Below are 16,857 nucleotides of genomic sequence, written 5' to 3'. Positions count from 1 at the left end.
TTATAAATTTATATAATATAAATTTATTGTTAAAAATATTCCGGGGTTTTTATGGGTACCAGCAGGAATGTAAGAAATTAGATATGGATTAGAGAGAATGTACCAGTTTATCAATGTAAGTATATTCTTACATTTATTGTTAAACTGAGGTACAATTTTAAGAATTGTTTATTGTAATACATAAATTGTCCTAGTTGGTGTATTTGTTGTAAGCTCTGGAGTGTGTACAATTCGTTTAACATGTAAAATAGGCTATTTAATATTTATTTGTCCATGAAGTAATCAATTTTGAAAACACATAACCTTACAAAACATTAAATTTTGTTTAATTTCTAGATTTACCAATGGATACCATTACTTTTATTATAATTGTGGCCGTCTTGTATGCCGTTTTATTATTCTTTGACACGTTTTTCAAGGTAAATTTATAGCTTCTGTTTCTTAAGTTACCTAATTGTAATTTTGTTTTAGACTTGTGCCCACTACCCTTACATTGAATTTTTACGAAGTACTGGCCTCAAACTTAGTTTTTGTTATGTAAATTGGGAGACTAAGTTTTTTAATAGAGTTCTAGTAAGATGGGGAAGTGCATTTAAAAGATTCTTCCATGTATGGTACACCTTAGGTCTATACGTGTCTCTAGCAGTTTTACCTTTTACCCTTGTGTTGCTTGTTGTTGCAACAAGTCAGATATTTCTTGTTAAAGAAGATGTTAAGAAAATAGTGTCCTTAGAGCCTGTGGTACCTGGTTTAAATCTGCCCTCTTCAGAATTAGGGTTTTATATTATATCAATGCTAATTTGTAGCCTAGTTCATGAATTGGGGCATGCTTTGGCAGCTGTAAACGAAGATGTACATATTGAAGGCATCGGTTTTTATATATTTTTCATAATACCTGTTGCTTATGTTAATTTAAATACTGATAAATTATCGAAGATAAGTTTGTTAAGATCTTTAAGGATTTTTTGTGCAGGTGTTTGGCACAATATTGTTTTGGCTGCTGTCGCTTGGATATTGTATTGTAATATACCTCATTTTTTTTCGTTATTTTATTACGTTAATAATGGCATAATTGTGACAAATGTTGGGGATAATTCGCCTTTGTCGGGAGTAAAGGGTTTACACGATGCTGACATCGTTACCAAAGTTAACGATTGTATTGTAAAGTCTGTCGACGATTGGAACAATTGCCTGGTCAATATGAAAGGGCATAAGATCGGTTTTTGTGTCGAGAGCGATTTTATTCGATCCTTAGACGAAAGTGTGTCGGTTTATTATGATAAATTCGGTATTTTAAATTGTTGCGATCCAAAAAAGTCGGAAAATTTGTGCTTCGAGTATATAGAGCCTGCTGATGGGGTAGCAGAGATGCCCCAACATCTCTGTTTACCCGCTCGAAAGTTGGCTGAGAAATACGATTTTTATTGCAATTCTGATTTACATTGTCCAAACACTTTTCATTGTGTTCAACCGATCCTTTCGAATTCGACGTTCTTTTTTAATTTTAGACGAATAAGTAAACCAAACGTAGTATATTTAGGACACTATTATGACGTTTTACAAGACGTAGAGGTCTCATCTTTTATTCCAAGAATGTTTTTTGAATCCGCGTCTTTTCCTATGATCGTTCTCAAATTGTTATTGTATTTAGTAGCGTTTTCATTAGGTTTAACTGTAGTAAACTTAATTCCTTGTTATTGCATGGATGGACAACATATAATTAAGTTAATAATGTACTTGATAGCACCAAAACATTTAGATAAGAACGATGTTAATGTGATAACGTTTGTTATTGTTTTAATTGGAACTTTTTTGTTTTGTTTCAACTGTTTAATGAGCATGTTTACATTGTTATAAATTAATGAATAAAGCGAGAATTTAATTACTTAACTTTGTTTTTCTTTACATTTAGTCAATTTAATATCTCACCTTGTACAAAAAGAGAGAATTATAATTTTCAAAATTAGTATACACATTTTATGTGCCAATAAAACGATTTTAAAAATGGGGGGTGGAAAACGCTCACTGGTATTCCTTAACAATTATTAGTAAAGTTTGGAAATCTCAGCCTCTACTAATTGGGTAAAATATAATTTTCAAAATTTTATATGCACTGTTGTAAGCCTAATAGAAAGTTTTAAATTATTTATCTGCTTTTAATTTGGTGCAAGTCCTTTACAGGGAAGAGTGTTTGATGATTAGGTGAATATAATAAATAGATTAACAAGCCCAATGAAAACATGTNCAAAATCACCGAAAGTGTTCGTCCTACAACTAGCAGGACTGTAGAGTTCGTCGTCACCTCCTGTGCGTCAAAACAAAGAGAAAAACAGAAAAGAGCATTCATTAAATCCGAATAGGTCAGCCCAAATACCTGACAACGGAAGTGTGGGAAATGGGGGATCTTTTTATAGACTAATAGAAAGTTTTAAATTATTTATCATTGAATAAAGAATTTGAAAAGAGATCTTGGGTCCGTTTAGAATTGTCAAAGTAAACATATAACAATTATGGAAAAATGTATTTAATGGACAACTATTCTACAGTATTGAGTATAAATTAACACTTTATACTTGATTGATGTTTCAAGTACAGATATAAAACAATTCTATTCTAATGATTATCATTGTTATCGCATGGAGTTATTGAAACAGAAAGATTTTTAAACATTAGAGAAGAAAGTGTTTAATGTAATAACAGATACCAAAAACACCGTTACACTTTATTAGTAGTATTATTTATATTATTATTATTGTTATCGTTACTATTATTAGTTGTCGAGTCCATTAAATTGTTTAAATATTAATCAATTCATGTATATTTGCACGAGATTTTTCAAATTATAATGTATTACGTATGTTGGGTTGCCTATGGTTAGACACCATTAGTTCATAAAATTCCCCCACTACGACTACGATAATTTTTAAAAATGTTTGCCGCCAAATAGTTATTAAAAATTTTATGGACTCGAAATTTTTTAACCTACCAAATAGGAGACAATCAGCATATTTAAATAGATATTTGAATGCGTCCATAAACTTTGGTAATTCCCAAACGTACTGTCTCGTTTTTATTTAAAACATTTTGAACAAATTTAATTTATTTATAATATTTAAATTTGNAACAACACGTTAATAAATTCATTTTACATCAATTACATTTTATGACGGCATAAGCGTCTATTTAAGATGATTTATTAGTTTTCATAGAAAGCATAATTGTTAATTATATATATCTATTTAACAATAATTAATTAATGAGTAAAAGTAACGGTTTTAATTAGTCGAAAGTTATAACTACCATTAATTTATTAAACTTCATTAAAATATTTATCGAAACATTGATGAAAAACAATATAAAACTTAAACTTGAATAAAGTGTTATTCGTTTAGTTAATTAATTATGTAACAATATACATACGTTTTTATTATTTTAACGCCTAAGATATAAAACTTAATTTGCAACGTTTAATTCAAGGAAAACTATTACCCTTGATAACATACATTTAAAATTCTTTAATTGGTGCATCGAGGCTAACAATGTTTCGAAAAGAAAATAGACTTACCCTTTCGTTTTTAATTAATTAAATAAATTGGAATCGCTGAGTGCAACGATATTGTTATTGGCTATGATAAAAACTAAAAATAAACCATGGAAGACAAGCTGGAGCAATCCGCTGAGAAATTGCACTTAACAGTTCACTTTTCTTGAGTTGTTTTTTGTACAAACAATTTAAGCAAAATAAAAATAAAATTAATTTATATACGTACTGATACTTACATTTGTCCTGGATGTGAATTAAATTATTAGAAAGAATTCAATTCAAATATCAGTGGAAATCTTCTTAATTATAATGTACTTACTAAGCCAAAATTTGGCTATGTTTTGGAAAGACTTTGGATTTTAATGTTAATTTACAGACCTTGTGTGTATCAAGAAATAAAAAATCAATTAATAAATCAGAGAGTATTAGTAATTAAGGGTGATTATAAAGAAAATAATAAGTTTAAGAGGTACACGGGGGGGATTTATTTTGTAAAATATTTACGAACCGTTCTTTGTATTTCTTCCATGCGCGTTCTTCTTCAATGGACAAATAAGAAACAAGGAATTGTATGAATAATAAAGGAGTCTACAACTCTTCAGGAACCATTTTGAGCAATTTCATTTTTTTCTTTGCGACTTTTGAAATGCGAATATCAATAGGAGTCGTGGTATCATATAGGGAGGGTGCTTTGAAGATAATCAGTGCAGTACCGATAACGCAAGCAAGCGTGAAGATCCACAAGAACAGTCGATCGAGGACCATTGCTACGTATTTCCAGTCTTCTTCAACCTAAATTAAAAATTCTTTTAAAATGACTACCTGCCTCCAATAATTTACTTTGACTTGATGAAATTTCATTTTAAACCAAATAAAAAGCACTGTACAAATTTCTTTGTCTATTTTATTAATTCATGGCATTCAACAGTTGCTTGATAGTGCTAGATAGGAGAAAAATTAAATTTCCTACCAAAGAAGTCTAGAAGATTAAAGGTTTAAGCAGTCGATTTGTCCAAAATTGTTGACTTATTATTTACACTTGAGGGTCATGAGTCCAATTAAATTAACAATTATAATGACGAGTCGAAATATCTTGTTTGGATTCAAGGAATTAGTCTTTGGAATCCTTTTCTTATTCGACATTTTTAAGACGAACCAGCGAAAGAAAATGGAGAGGAGATAAAAATACGAAAAAATGATAACTTGCGTGTGACTTTACGTCTTTATCTATGTCGTAACTTTCGAAATAATCACATTATATTCAGTAAAGTTTGCACAGTGCTTAATTCTGATTTGTTTAATGATTACAAAGTGCCCCTTACGTTTTCGTATGAATCTTTATTTTTCATATGTTGAGCAATAAATTTTGAGTCAGCAATCGTCCTTTCTATGTCGCTGAGTCCCATTTTTTCGAAAATCGGACTGGGCTCTTCAAAATCACCGAAAGTGTTCGTCCTACAACTAGCAGGACTGTAGAGTTCGTCGTCACCTCCTGTGCGTCAAAACAAAGAGAAAAACAGAAAAGAGCATTCATTAAATCCGAATAGGTCAGCCCAAATACCTGACAACGGAAGTGTGGGAAATGGGGGATCCCCGAAACACGGGCCTATGCCCCCCGAAGCTGCCACATCGAATCTCGAAGGTGCAGCAATGCCAAAGTCGAAACTGGCCCCGAAAGAGTTTTTGAACTTCTCTGTCGCGGGCATGTGAACTATGTCAGTCAACATGCTGTCAGGTTCTTTGCCATCGTCTTCATCCTCCTTTTTTGGACGTTCAATAAACAAAAATTTGGGAAGGACGCCGATAAAAAAGTATCTGTCGAAAATGAACCTCGATAAATATTTTACAAGATCTAAAATCCTAACTCAAATGATTGAACTCATAGGAGATAAATATAATCTAATTGCAAGTATCAAACAGTTTGAGGTTTTGATTACCTGACCCATGGAGCCAATTTGTGGGTTACAGGTGATCGGAAGTTGACGTTCAAAACGGCGATGGTGGTAACAACAGAAAGGGTACAAAGCAACATGGTAAACAATAAATATTTGCCCAACAGGGGCATAGTAATGGACGTCGGAGGGATGATTTCAACCAACAAAAGGAAGAAGACAGTCAAGGAAAGAAGGATTGAAATGCTAAGAGAGATTTTTTCACCTGAATCAGCTGGCAGATAAAATACCAAAACAGAAAGGAAGGAAATACCAACGCATGGTAAAATGAGATTGACCGTGTAAAAAAGTGTTTTTCTACGAAGAGTTATGTTAAAAATTATATCAGGGAAAGGTTCTTCACAGCAGACGTAAAATTTTTCGTTTCTTACTGCTGGCACTTTCATGATGTCCCATTCTACCGATATGTAGTAGTCTTGGAGGTCTATTCCTACGTCAATTTTGTTTGAATCGTCACTTTGATACAAGTGTCGTAAATCAATCTGGAACAATAGATTCATTAAGAGTCTTGGTGGATTTGTCCCGTTCAACTGGGCATGTACCATGTATCCGTCGTAGGTCCAAGACCCGAATTTCATGAAGCAAGTCTGCTCGTCAAAAGGGAAATACTCCACGTTAATTTCACAGAAGGACTTGTAAATGGCAGGCGGCTTCCAAACAACCTTACCGTCGTGGTGAAGAATCGCCTTCGTCATTATCGTCACTTCGTAATTTCCATCAGCACTTAAAATGAAACAGATACAGATCGAGGTGACCATTGAACGAAAAGTGAAAAATACAAAAATTGACGTTAGAGTACGGTTTGATTTGAAAATTTTTGTTGGTCATGGCAATTCTTCTTCAATTAACTCGTTCGAAAATGCACCGTTATTTCTGTGCCTGCCTGGAAAACAAGAGTTGGACGATTCCCATAAAGAAAATATTTGACCAGGATTCCGTCAATGTTTTGGCAGACAAGTCGCATTTGATTAAACTTCCTTATCGTAAAATTAAGATAGTAAAAGACGTAAAGAAACAAAGTGACGATAATACCATGAAAGGCTTCATTACGAACATTAAACCGCTAAAGATTCCTGGGCAGGAGCCACAATCAGTAGTCCTTAAAACTAGTTTGCGCCAAAGTGGTCTCAAGTTTCGTCCTTTCTCTTCTAACCAGTCTTACGATAGTCTACAGTGTTCTTTTTAAAGTTTCAAGTGTATTTTAGAAATGTACCTGTTTCTAAGGGAAAAAAGTATTAAAACATTTGTGGTTATTTCATTTAGTCTTTACCTGCAGACATATATATACATATTAACCCCTTTAGTTTTGACGATAAGGTGATTTTCTCGATGATCGTCACAATAGAGAATCGTGATGGTTTTGTTAGTGATTTGTGAAATGGTTTTTTAAACACTTTAGTTAGTATCGTTGAAATTTTGAATAAGCAATCGGTGAAGATTGTACTTAAACGTGTTAGATACATCTACAGTTTCTTGTAAAGGGTTTGAATGGTTGTTGATATCCGAGATAATTGCCATATTCGGATTGCCGCCAAGTTTGGAAAGTATAAATGGCTTGATTGTCTCCGTGTATCTGTTCAACTTTTACTAGACACAGCCTCCTGACAGCCGGGGGTCGAGAGGATTAATTGCTCGACTGATAGACGACTGATTGGATCAGTCTCCAACAGGATTATCCGGTGGCGTCGTCGGCGGCAATATACGCCCTCCCGGAACGGAAATCAGGAGGGTTAGTAAAAATAGGTCGACAGCTGTATCGTTCGTGCAATCATAATCCCGGAATAGGCGGCTGATTTTTAACGATCAAAATATTTAAGAGTAGATACTTATTCATAAAGTTTTTACCATTAGATAACTAATAAAAAGTTGTACCTACTACTCATCGTTCAGTTGGGAGAAATTAAAACTTTGTCAGGTATTATGAGAACTTTAGAACGTTTGTTTGTAAGTACAATTATAATTATTATGAAGTATAAAATTCAGTCAATCTGAACGTATTAATTCCAATCAAAAAGTTTCGTTAATGAGACAGTTTCGTTGTTTAATTGAAAGCCTTCGCGTATAATTAAAATGAAATCTGGCAGAAGATTAATGATTACAATCTATTATGATGAAAGTATCGAATTAAGATCAGGATTTAAAACATAATATCGTATAATTAATTAAGCATATAAATTAATAAACAATTTTCAAACAAATAGCCAGGCAACATGTGGAAGCTCTGTCGAAGCGCTGCTTTCTTTGATTTGAAAAGTAAACATAAAATCTCAACCAATACCAAACTTTAAAGAGAGGAGAATAAAATGAATAAAACTGACTATAATGCAAATGTGTACAAGAAAAGAAAGAAAGAAAGTAGAAATATCGTCTAAATTAAATATTTAGAAACTTTACAGTGGCTTTCTATTGTTTGCCATTCTGTTTGTACAAGAAGATGAAATTGCTCACGGTATAAAAAAAGACAATTGAAACAGAGTTGCAAACTTGCGCTGGTGTGTACATTGCTGTTGTTCTGTACCATTTAATTTGTCTCAACGGACAGAAGATATAATTCAACTGTTATAATGGCGATGATAAAAAAGTTCATCATAATAATTTTCATCGTGCTAGGATCACTGCAACTACACACTCGAATTTTATGGTTATAGCACGAGATTAGAATATAATATGTATACATACATGCACATGTATAATATGCTTAATAAGGGCTGATGAAATTTTATAAAAGCCTGCGTTCGAATGTTCCTTTAAAATATACTTGTTAAGGACTTACTTGTTGTATAAAACTATGTCCGGAAGCCAAATATGTTCTGAAGGGACGTGCAGCGTTTCGACTCCTCCGTAATCGTCAGGGTTCCATTTTAATTTGTAATCGTTCCATTCCTGTTCAACCCACACATTGGTGGTCATAATCTGGTTCTTCAAATTCTGTAACAAACAATTTTCCCTTGCTAATGTTGGCAGCGAACACAATAGTGCAGGGTTTGATATTCATATTTTAAATGATGTCTGCCACAAATGAGCTTGCAGCTTTTCCTTTATAAGCGATTTTCATTTGGAACATTGAGTGTATGACCGACGCCGATTTACAGGCGCAGTTTCATTATCAAGCAAAATTAGAGCAAACTTGCGCCTCGGTATTAACGAAAAAAGTTAATTGAAAAGTTAGAACTACGAAATCGCCTAGAGTAATTTACTAAAATAAACGCGACAATTAAGCATTCTTTAAAATAATGAGTTTAGTTTAATCAGTTATTTCCCTTGAAATAATGATGATCAAAAGATAACTATTCCAAATCATCAGAAGAAAATCTTTCTTCTTTCTTTTCAATGGGTTCTAAATAATCTTTCAGCATTTCAAGTAAATAGTATAGGGCTTCCTCTTTTCTTGTATCCATTAGTTTTTATTGATATCAGCGTTTAGACATAGAAAAAAGTCATTATAGAAAGCAAATGGAAATATTGAAAGGTCGAGTTCAAGGAAGCAGAAAGTTAAGAAAATAAAAAGTTACTCCACACGATGGGAGGTAGGTCTATCTGAAGTTATTTAATAAAGAAAAACTCAAACTTTTGCCCAGTGCAAAAGGAAACTGACGTTGAAAATAACAAGTTTGGAGTTATGTCGAAAATACGTTATTCTGAAAAGCGCTTTTAGATGTGATCAATTTGCGGAAAAGAGAGAGTTTACCTCAATTTTAGGTGTATTACATGGGAAGATGAAACGGGATAGAAACGCCTTTGTTACGCAAGAAGCTTCGGAGTGTGATACCGACGTGAGGGTAAAAGATTAATTTGAAGTTTTAGTGGTTACCTCCAATTTAGATCATTTCGTTCCGCGAGGTAGGAATTACCTACAAAGGGACGATATAGACATATATAACACTTGTAGATAGAACAAGTAAAAAGTAAATCAGATTGCAGCTTGGATAATTGAAATATTTCTATGCTAGCTGTAGAACCTCAAGGTAATAGAAAGACGAGAAAGTGCAGTAAATAGTTATAGAAATTCTTCATAAAACTTCAACAAAATAATTAGATTGGGGAGTGAAAAGTTTAAAGGGTTCAATTGATAATTATAGAACTTCAAAAACTAATGAGATTGCTGGTTGGAGAACTAATAGGATTTAGTGGATAGTTATCGAACTTCAAAAACTAACGAAATTACTGGTTAGAGGACTAATAGGATTTAGTGGATAGCTATAGAACTTCAAAAGCTAATGAGATTTCAGTGTAGATTAGCTAAAAGGATTCAGTGGATAGTTATAGAACTTTAAAAATTAATGAGATTTCTGTGTGGAGAGCTTAAAGGATTCAGTAGATAGTTATAGAACTTCAAAAGCTAATGATATTGCTGTGTAGATTAGCTAAAAGGATTCAGTGGATAGTTATAGAACTTCAAAAATTAATGAGATTGCTATGTGGAGAGCTAAAAGGATTCAGTGGATAGTTACAGAAATTCAAAAAGGAATTGATTATAGTGGAGACATAAAAGAGTACAGTGGATAGTTTTAGAACTGTAACAAGGAACGAGATTGCTGTGTGAAGAGTTAACAGAGTTTGGTGGATAGTTAGAATACCATAATGAGATTGTACCTAATGGAGAGACAGAGGAACCAGTTGTCGAAGAAGAACAAACGAAGCAACAAAGCTATAAAGATTATATTCACTTACTTTTTTATCTGAGAAGACATGCTTTGAGTTTAGAAATAAGTGGATGCAATAGTATACAAAAGAGAGCTTTATTTGGTTTTCCATTATTCGATATCTGTTTGTTTTGTTTGAACTGAAATCGAGAGGACGTTAGGATATTATATACCTATATATCAATTTTAAAGTATCTAATTTTAAGTTTTAATACTGTGGACTGTTTCAACAGAGAAATTTTACCCCTGCTCGATAAATATAAGAACGTATTGTCTGTGGAAAATGTCTTTTTTCAAATGTCGTTCCTAATAAAGCGGAGAATTGATGTTGCTTTATTTATTTCGCTATTCCTTCAGTCGGGGCAGATTTTATAGTGTCATCCGGTGACGTTGTGTAAAAGCCACAGAAAAACATTTATTTACGGTCTCAAACATTAAAACGTTATAGCCCATTAGGTCGCTCTTTACCGTGTTTACGTTGTCAGCGAAATGGTGGCTTGATTTTTCCTTTCTATTATAAATTAATACGTAGGTACAATAATATAAAAATATTAACTCACATCAGCACACCGCAGGTAGTTATTTGTAAGATATCTGCCGTTAATTGTATGACCTGTTGGAAATGACGAAAAATTGCTGATTATTATAAGAACATGATGTTCTTAAAATCTACTATCTGTACGGTCTGTATTTGTACCTACATATTGGCATCTCGGTATGAATATCTAATGCTAAATCTGAAATATTGGCTCGAATTGAATTGTCGTATATGAATTAGCAGCAGGAATTTCAAGTGGAATGCAACGGAGAATCGATAAACACTTCTGCATGCATCTTGTGTAGTCTGTAATATGCAGAGCCGTAATTCATCTAATTGTATTGAAGTTTGTTGAAAAGCAAAAGTTTGTTTTGCAGGGAAACCTCTGCGAACAGATATCTATAACTAAAATTGATTCAAGACCAATTTCAAAAATCAAAACGTTTTCTACATTCTCAAATAATTTTTAATTAATTTTCGATGGTACGAACGGTGGTTATTTTTAATAAATAATTCGCTTTTAAACACTAAATAATTTATATAAGCTTTCAAGTTAATAAAGTGCATTCGAATTGGAAACTAAATTGTTGTGAATTAGTTTCTCTGTATAAATTCAGTTCAGTTGTCTAAGCGGATATAAGCAATAAGTGCAACCGTCGCAAATTTCCTTCAAGAAATCGACGACCGACGCCCGACGTCGTTGGCGTCTTCGTCAGCCACAACCGACTTCTTTTTTCTTATTTTATTTTTCAAACGACTCCTTTTTAATACATATACAGGAGAAAATTAACTTCTTGTATTACACATAAATATTAAATACGATCTATTAATTAAATTGTTTATTAATTTAAAAATGCTGGACTTATTAATAAGAATTGTTTGGATTGTATCAGTAGATGACGATATATTGACTGTAGTCTGATTAACTAACTGTAAAAACCATTCCTGCACAAAAAAATACAACAACCGTTTGATTGACGTAATCCTATCAGTTTATTCCCCAGCCATCCTTTGGAGGATTGATAGGATTTCTATTCGAGGGTTTAACGAAATATCTAAAGCGATGGATTCCTGTTTTTCCCATCTATGATTCTTTTCTCGTTTAGATTAATTTACACGGTTAGATTGATTTATTTTGGTTGCAAAGAAACGCACTAAACTAACAGACTCAAAAAGTAAATAAAATCAATAGCAAAGTTTCGCACAAAGGTCTTTAAATGGGCCAATTTTCCCAATCTCAATGTAATCTAGAATCTACAAAAACAAATGGAAAAAGTCAATTGTTTGGGACTTGGGACTAATAAAAGAAAGACAAAAAAGGTAAATTTATTTGCAGGATATAAAAGAACTTGTCGTTCCAAGGCTAGTCTTCGTCCTGGAGTCACTGACAGAACGGAATTTAGAAAATATCTACCAAAAACTTTGGGGGAATGTTGAGAAGAAAAGAAATTTAAATCAATAAACCAAACGTTATCAGTAAAGGATTTAAAGAGGGAAGGAGATAAATGATTGCTTACCACGTCTATCAGTTGAGATAGCCTGAGTCCCATTTTGACGGTCAGCCTATCAGAATTGTTGCCAACAGGGCGAATGAGACGGTTGTAGTTGGAAAGAAGGTCATCGTAAAGTCTTTTACTGTCTGGATTTGTGGAGCCTGAATAAAATAGGCCGAAGATTATGTAGTACCATTTTAATGGCAGGTAGTTCATTGCAGTTTATGCCTGGAAATAAAAAAGAGACAAACTGAAAAATAATTCAGTCGTTTGAAGCTGAAGCGATTGAGCGTTTTAGCCTCTTTAAACGTTTTTATGTAAAATTTTGGGTTTAAGTGTTTTATTGAGTTTAGGTCCTCAGAATTCCCTTTGATTTTTTTCGTACTAGGTCCACGGTGCTCACTGTTCAAATGTGGACTATTTCCGTTATAGAGAAAGGACAATTCGGTACATAGATTTACTCAGTTCATGGATCATCAGGCAACCCAACCAAACTCATGAAATGCTAGTCGGAATTCAATTGGTCAAGCGTTTCCATGATTAAGTCATCATCAGTTTGCGGAAGCTCTTTGATAACAATGATCTAAACGTCCAATCCAAAGTGATTGTAATAAATAATATTTAATCCTAATCTTTAATGTTTGTATATAGATCTAAAAGGATTCAGTGGATAGTTATAGAACTTTAAAAACTAATGACATTGTTGGTAATAGAACTAACAGGATTTAGTGGATAGTTATAGAACTTCAAAAGCTAATGATATTGCTGTGTAGATTAGTAATGAGTAAAAGTAACGGTTTTAATTAGTCGAAAGTTATAACTACCATTAATTTATTAAACTTCATTAAAATATTTATCGAAACATTGATGAAAAACAATATAAAACTTAAACTTGAATAAAGTGTTATTCGTTTAGTTAATTAATTATGTAACAATATACATACGTTTTTATTATTTTAACGCCTAAGATATAAAACTTAATTTGCANTTAATCCTAATCTTTAATGTTTGTATATAGATTGGATATGTTAATGCGTGCAATAGATAGAAGAAGAAATTTTTAAATTCTTCTTCTTTATTGCTTCGCTTTTTTTCTTTCAATATTCCAATATTTTCTTGTTATATGAAACAAATCCTGACGCTCGATTTAGCAATCACATACTCATGGACCATTTTACTGACACGTTCGTAAAATGAAATGCCTGATTGACCCAATTTTTTTTAAAGACATGTATATACATATATGTGTAAGTTGTATTTCAGTCCAGTCCTGGAAACTTCAATTAGCGCAAGTATATTTTAACTCGTTAACGTTGCCTTTGCCCATTTGGATGAGGAATTTACACGCCTGTGGGACCTAGTTCGGATCGAGTGTTTGGAAAAGTAATTATTATGCAGGGATTGTACATGACGTGTAACTTTGCCCTTTGCTGCATGTACGTACTGCATTATATCATATATTAAATTTTAGTTTTATTGCCTCTGGGTTATATATTCTTTTGTAATCAAGAAAAGGGATTGATTGATAATGTCGTTAATAAAATTTTTGGTGCTTTTTATGTTCATTTTTGTTGTTTGTTATAGGTAGGATTGTTAGTAAATTGTTTGAATTTGTTTTACTCTACTAATTCTCTCATGTGTTTGCCTGAAACACTTGGAGGCCGTGAAGAAGTTGTGATGATAACTTCAAGTGATTAAAAAAAACTTTCAACACGAGTGTGGCTTTTGCTTGAAATATTTTCACCAGGTTGGTGACTTTCTTTTTTGTAAAGTTTTAATTCCTTCGTGACGGCTTTTTGAAAATGTGGATATCGACGAACGGAACCCGTAAAAAAGGGGGATAATTTAGGGTCTCCTTGAGGTCGCAATTTTACTATTCGGTCTACGTGTAGAATCCTTTAGGTAATTTAGCTGACTGAGCAAATGGCTATTCTTGAACTTAGCGTCTTTTTCTTTCGTCTGAGGCCGGAATTAATGCCGGAGGGGTTGAACAACAGCGGGCGCCACTCTTGCGAACATCGCAGAAGGCGTGTGAGCCTTTGTTTGCTAATTTTTTTTTGTTTTTACTCCTGCACCAAGTCAAAGAAGTTGGTGTTAGTTTTTACACGTTTATTGGGGCAAGTTCTCTGTTTTTAGATGCCTCCTTCGTACCAAGCGAACAATAAAGGACATGTATCTACTATTGTTTTTCAAGAATTACAAGAAACCTGAACCAGTCAAATAAAAATGATTATTACTTTTTTATAATACGTGTGAAATCCTTCACTTGTAGGAGAACAAGTAAACAAAATGAGAAACTCCAAAAAAAAAAAATGATTTGTCGCATTTTCATTTAGTAGATACTGTCAGTAACTTTTGGGTGTATATCTTTGGGGTGAGTTTTAATGAGACTTTGCCATTCTACATCATTTTTAGTTCATATATATCTATAATAATTTACAATTAGTACCAATCCCTTTATTTTATTCTTACTAATTGTAAAGCTTTCGTTTCCGGTAATTAGGATTTCCTTTTTACATAGTTTAGAATTAGTGAAACTGAAGTTTAGTCGTAAACAAACAACGCCTTTTTAGTACTAGTACGTTTTTCGTGCACATTTTTGGTGTGATTTTAAAATCCTTTCAAAAAAGTTGAGCGGATTAGGTATCCACAATACTTACGTAAACTGGATTCAAAATATTTAAAAGGCAGGTAATTAATTATGAAGCAAAAGGAAGTGGACTGTACAATTATAAAACTTATCATCAGTTTTTACCTGATAGTCAAGTTTCATCCATTTAGCTCCTCAGCGTCGATCGTTGTTTATGATTTTCGTTCGCAATGTCATTTTTTCCTGTTCGTCTTTGGGAGCAGCACACTATCACACCAATGTAATACGGCGCACCCAACCTAGCATATCCCCGGCTACTGACAGCATCCCTCCGACGCTTGTTCTTAGGCGCGCCGGACGGGAGCGAACTGGTCCGAAACGCGCCAGTCAATACTGGAATGGGGGATACGAAGGGAGATGTTGTAGTAACGACTTGAGCTGCTGCGGAACGCTTAATATATGAAAGAATAGCCTTATGGCCCTACCAAACAAACCCCCTGCATTAACTACATCATGAATGGTAGGTAGCTTACGATTTTCTGGAGTAGTTTGGTTTGGTGGAGGGCGACGTGGGGTTGGAGATAAACATGTTATTGCTAGTTGAGTGGGTATTAAGTCTCTGTATAGATTGACCGATACCACCGCGTTAACCAAACTTAATTTTCGCTTGAACACCCTTCGACATTTCCAACAGATTGATGAACTACCCCACGCTATGAATGGTGGCGGTTTTCAAAACTTTTAGTCGCCTTGGTGATTTCGGCTCCTAAAGTCTCTACTATAAATTGAATTGTAAAACTAAACCCTTATCTGCGGTTAAAAAGGAATTTACATACTGACAGTTTTAAATGCTTCGCTACGCATTACTCACTCAATTGTTTTTCCCCAAAACACCCCTTACGTTTAAGTTATGTGGACGCTCAAGAAAATTCTTCGTTAGTTTTGAATTTCCTGCACATTTTCACGTATACATTCCTAAGGAACGTAGAAAGCTTTTGACCTTAAATTTGACTTTATAAAGTAGTAGTTCTGACCTACGCAAACAATCCTTCCTAAATACCACTTTAGTATATGGGGCAGATATTAAAGTAGATACAAATCAAATTGAACATGTTCAATTGCAGATAAGTAGACACATTATTTATTTATTCAATTCCAACAAACTAATTATTAACAAAATCTATGAGAATGTCCATGAAAGATGGTCTACATTGCGAATAAACTTCTGCACAATTCACATCGTGTTGTTCTAGTCCCTTTTTATGGGCCAAATGGTATCGCCAATGATCGTCCGATTCTTCTATCAACATTGGATCCAGTGGTAAACTAAAATTGACCAATTACTTCAGTTTCAAATAGTTATGTGTCTGTAAAAGTGTTGATATTAAATGATATCGGACGGTAAATTACAAAGGGGCTAGTGAGCCCTGATGGTGTGCATATAACAAGAGGTTTTCGGAAGCGACTGATGGAGAAGATTAAAATGGAAACCCTAGAGGGTTGCTTGTTGTGCACACGCTTATAAATATTAATGGAAACACGTTTATTAGTTTTTAGAATGCTGTTTAATAATTTAACGGGTAGGCTTTTATGCTTTGCGTTTCTTTTTCTGAAAAGAAAAATGTCGATTGTCAGGCATATTTACCGAAAGATCGTCCACAATATTTCTTCCAAAACGTTGTTCCTTTTTCGGTTTAGTTTTTGTCCTGATTCGCATAAGATCTTAAGGATGCATTCCTTACCATTGTGGCCAATACTACAAACATAATTTGTACAGTTACATCAAGAAAATATTTAATCAATCAAAAGGTTCAAAAATAAAGTAACTACATAATGTGATATAACAATTGACTTACGAACTTATTACAGTTTCTAATTTTTGATATAAATCTCTACGGTGTCTGGTTTTTGCAACATTTTTGTTTTTCAGAACTGGTTTGAAGAGTGATGTATCGTTTGGAAGATTGTAAACGATTCCATAGGCGAAAAATTCCGAAAAAATTGCAGCAGGTGTTATAACAGGGGCAGTCATACATAGAGCAGCCTGTTGAAAGATTAATAAATTAAACAATTATATGATTTTTTTAGACACTACTG

The 16,857-nt window shown here is 33.4% G+C and overlaps 4 protein-coding genes across 4 annotated transcripts in view; 1 reads left to right on the top strand and 3 right to left on the bottom strand.

Annotated features, from left to right (window-relative positions):
* LOC108735687 (SCY1-like protein 2) overlaps nt 1-2,229 on the bottom strand; it is a 5,618-nt gene extending 3,389 nt beyond the window's left edge. Inside the window, exon 1 of the mRNA XM_018467759.1 lies at nt 2,151-2,229. The gene's annotated coding sequence lies outside the window, so the exon portion shown is untranslated. The remainder of the gene's footprint in view (nt 1-2,150) is intronic.
* Nucleotides 7-1,859, top strand: LOC108735686 (membrane-bound transcription factor site-2 protease). The gene is made up of 3 exons (XM_018467758.2): nt 7-115; nt 337-419; nt 472-1,859. The coding sequence occupies exons 2-3, from the start codon at nt 345-347 to the stop codon at nt 1,855-1,857; spliced, it is 1,461 nt and encodes a 486-aa protein (XP_018323260.1). The 5' UTR covers nt 7-115; nt 337-344; the 3' UTR covers nt 1,858-1,859.
* A 901-nt stretch (nt 2,230-3,130) lies between the features above and the next one.
* On the bottom strand, nt 3,131-15,166 carry LOC108735684 (acetylcholine receptor subunit alpha-like 1). The gene is made up of 8 exons (XM_018467757.2): nt 14,926-15,166; nt 12,195-12,398; nt 8,270-8,424; nt 6,039-6,219; nt 5,482-5,978; nt 5,106-5,359; nt 4,867-5,036; nt 3,131-4,336 (listed from the first exon to the last, which is right to left on the bottom strand). Exons 2-8 carry the CDS (start codon nt 12,384-12,386, stop codon nt 4,133-4,135), a joined length of 1,653 nt encoding a protein of 550 aa, XP_018323259.1. The 5' UTR covers nt 12,387-12,398; nt 14,926-15,166; the 3' UTR covers nt 3,131-4,132.
* Nucleotides 15,167-15,873: 707 nt separating this feature from the next.
* LOC108735659 overlaps nt 15,874-16,857 on the bottom strand; it is a 2,925-nt gene continuing 1,941 nt past the window's right edge. Inside the window, exons 5-7 of the mRNA XM_025975023.1 lie at nt 16,617-16,804; nt 16,406-16,516; nt 15,874-16,086 (exon numbers count right to left, since the gene is read on the bottom strand). Of these exons, the coding sequence (XP_025830808.1) occupies nt 15,924-16,086; nt 16,406-16,516; nt 16,617-16,804 (462 nt within the window). The 3' untranslated portion in view covers nt 15,874-15,923. The remainder of the gene's footprint in view (nt 16,087-16,405; nt 16,517-16,616; nt 16,805-16,857) is intronic.

Source organism: Agrilus planipennis, unplaced genomic scaffold (genome assembly GCF_000699045.2).
Source record: "Agrilus planipennis isolate EAB-ADULT unplaced genomic scaffold, Apla_2.0 scaffold86, whole genome shotgun sequence".
Classification (NCBI taxonomy): domain Eukaryota; kingdom Metazoa; phylum Arthropoda; class Insecta; order Coleoptera; family Buprestidae; genus Agrilus; species Agrilus planipennis.
The sequence above is the reverse complement of the archived record's forward strand: the minus strand, read 5'-3'. Positions and strand labels throughout refer to the sequence as shown.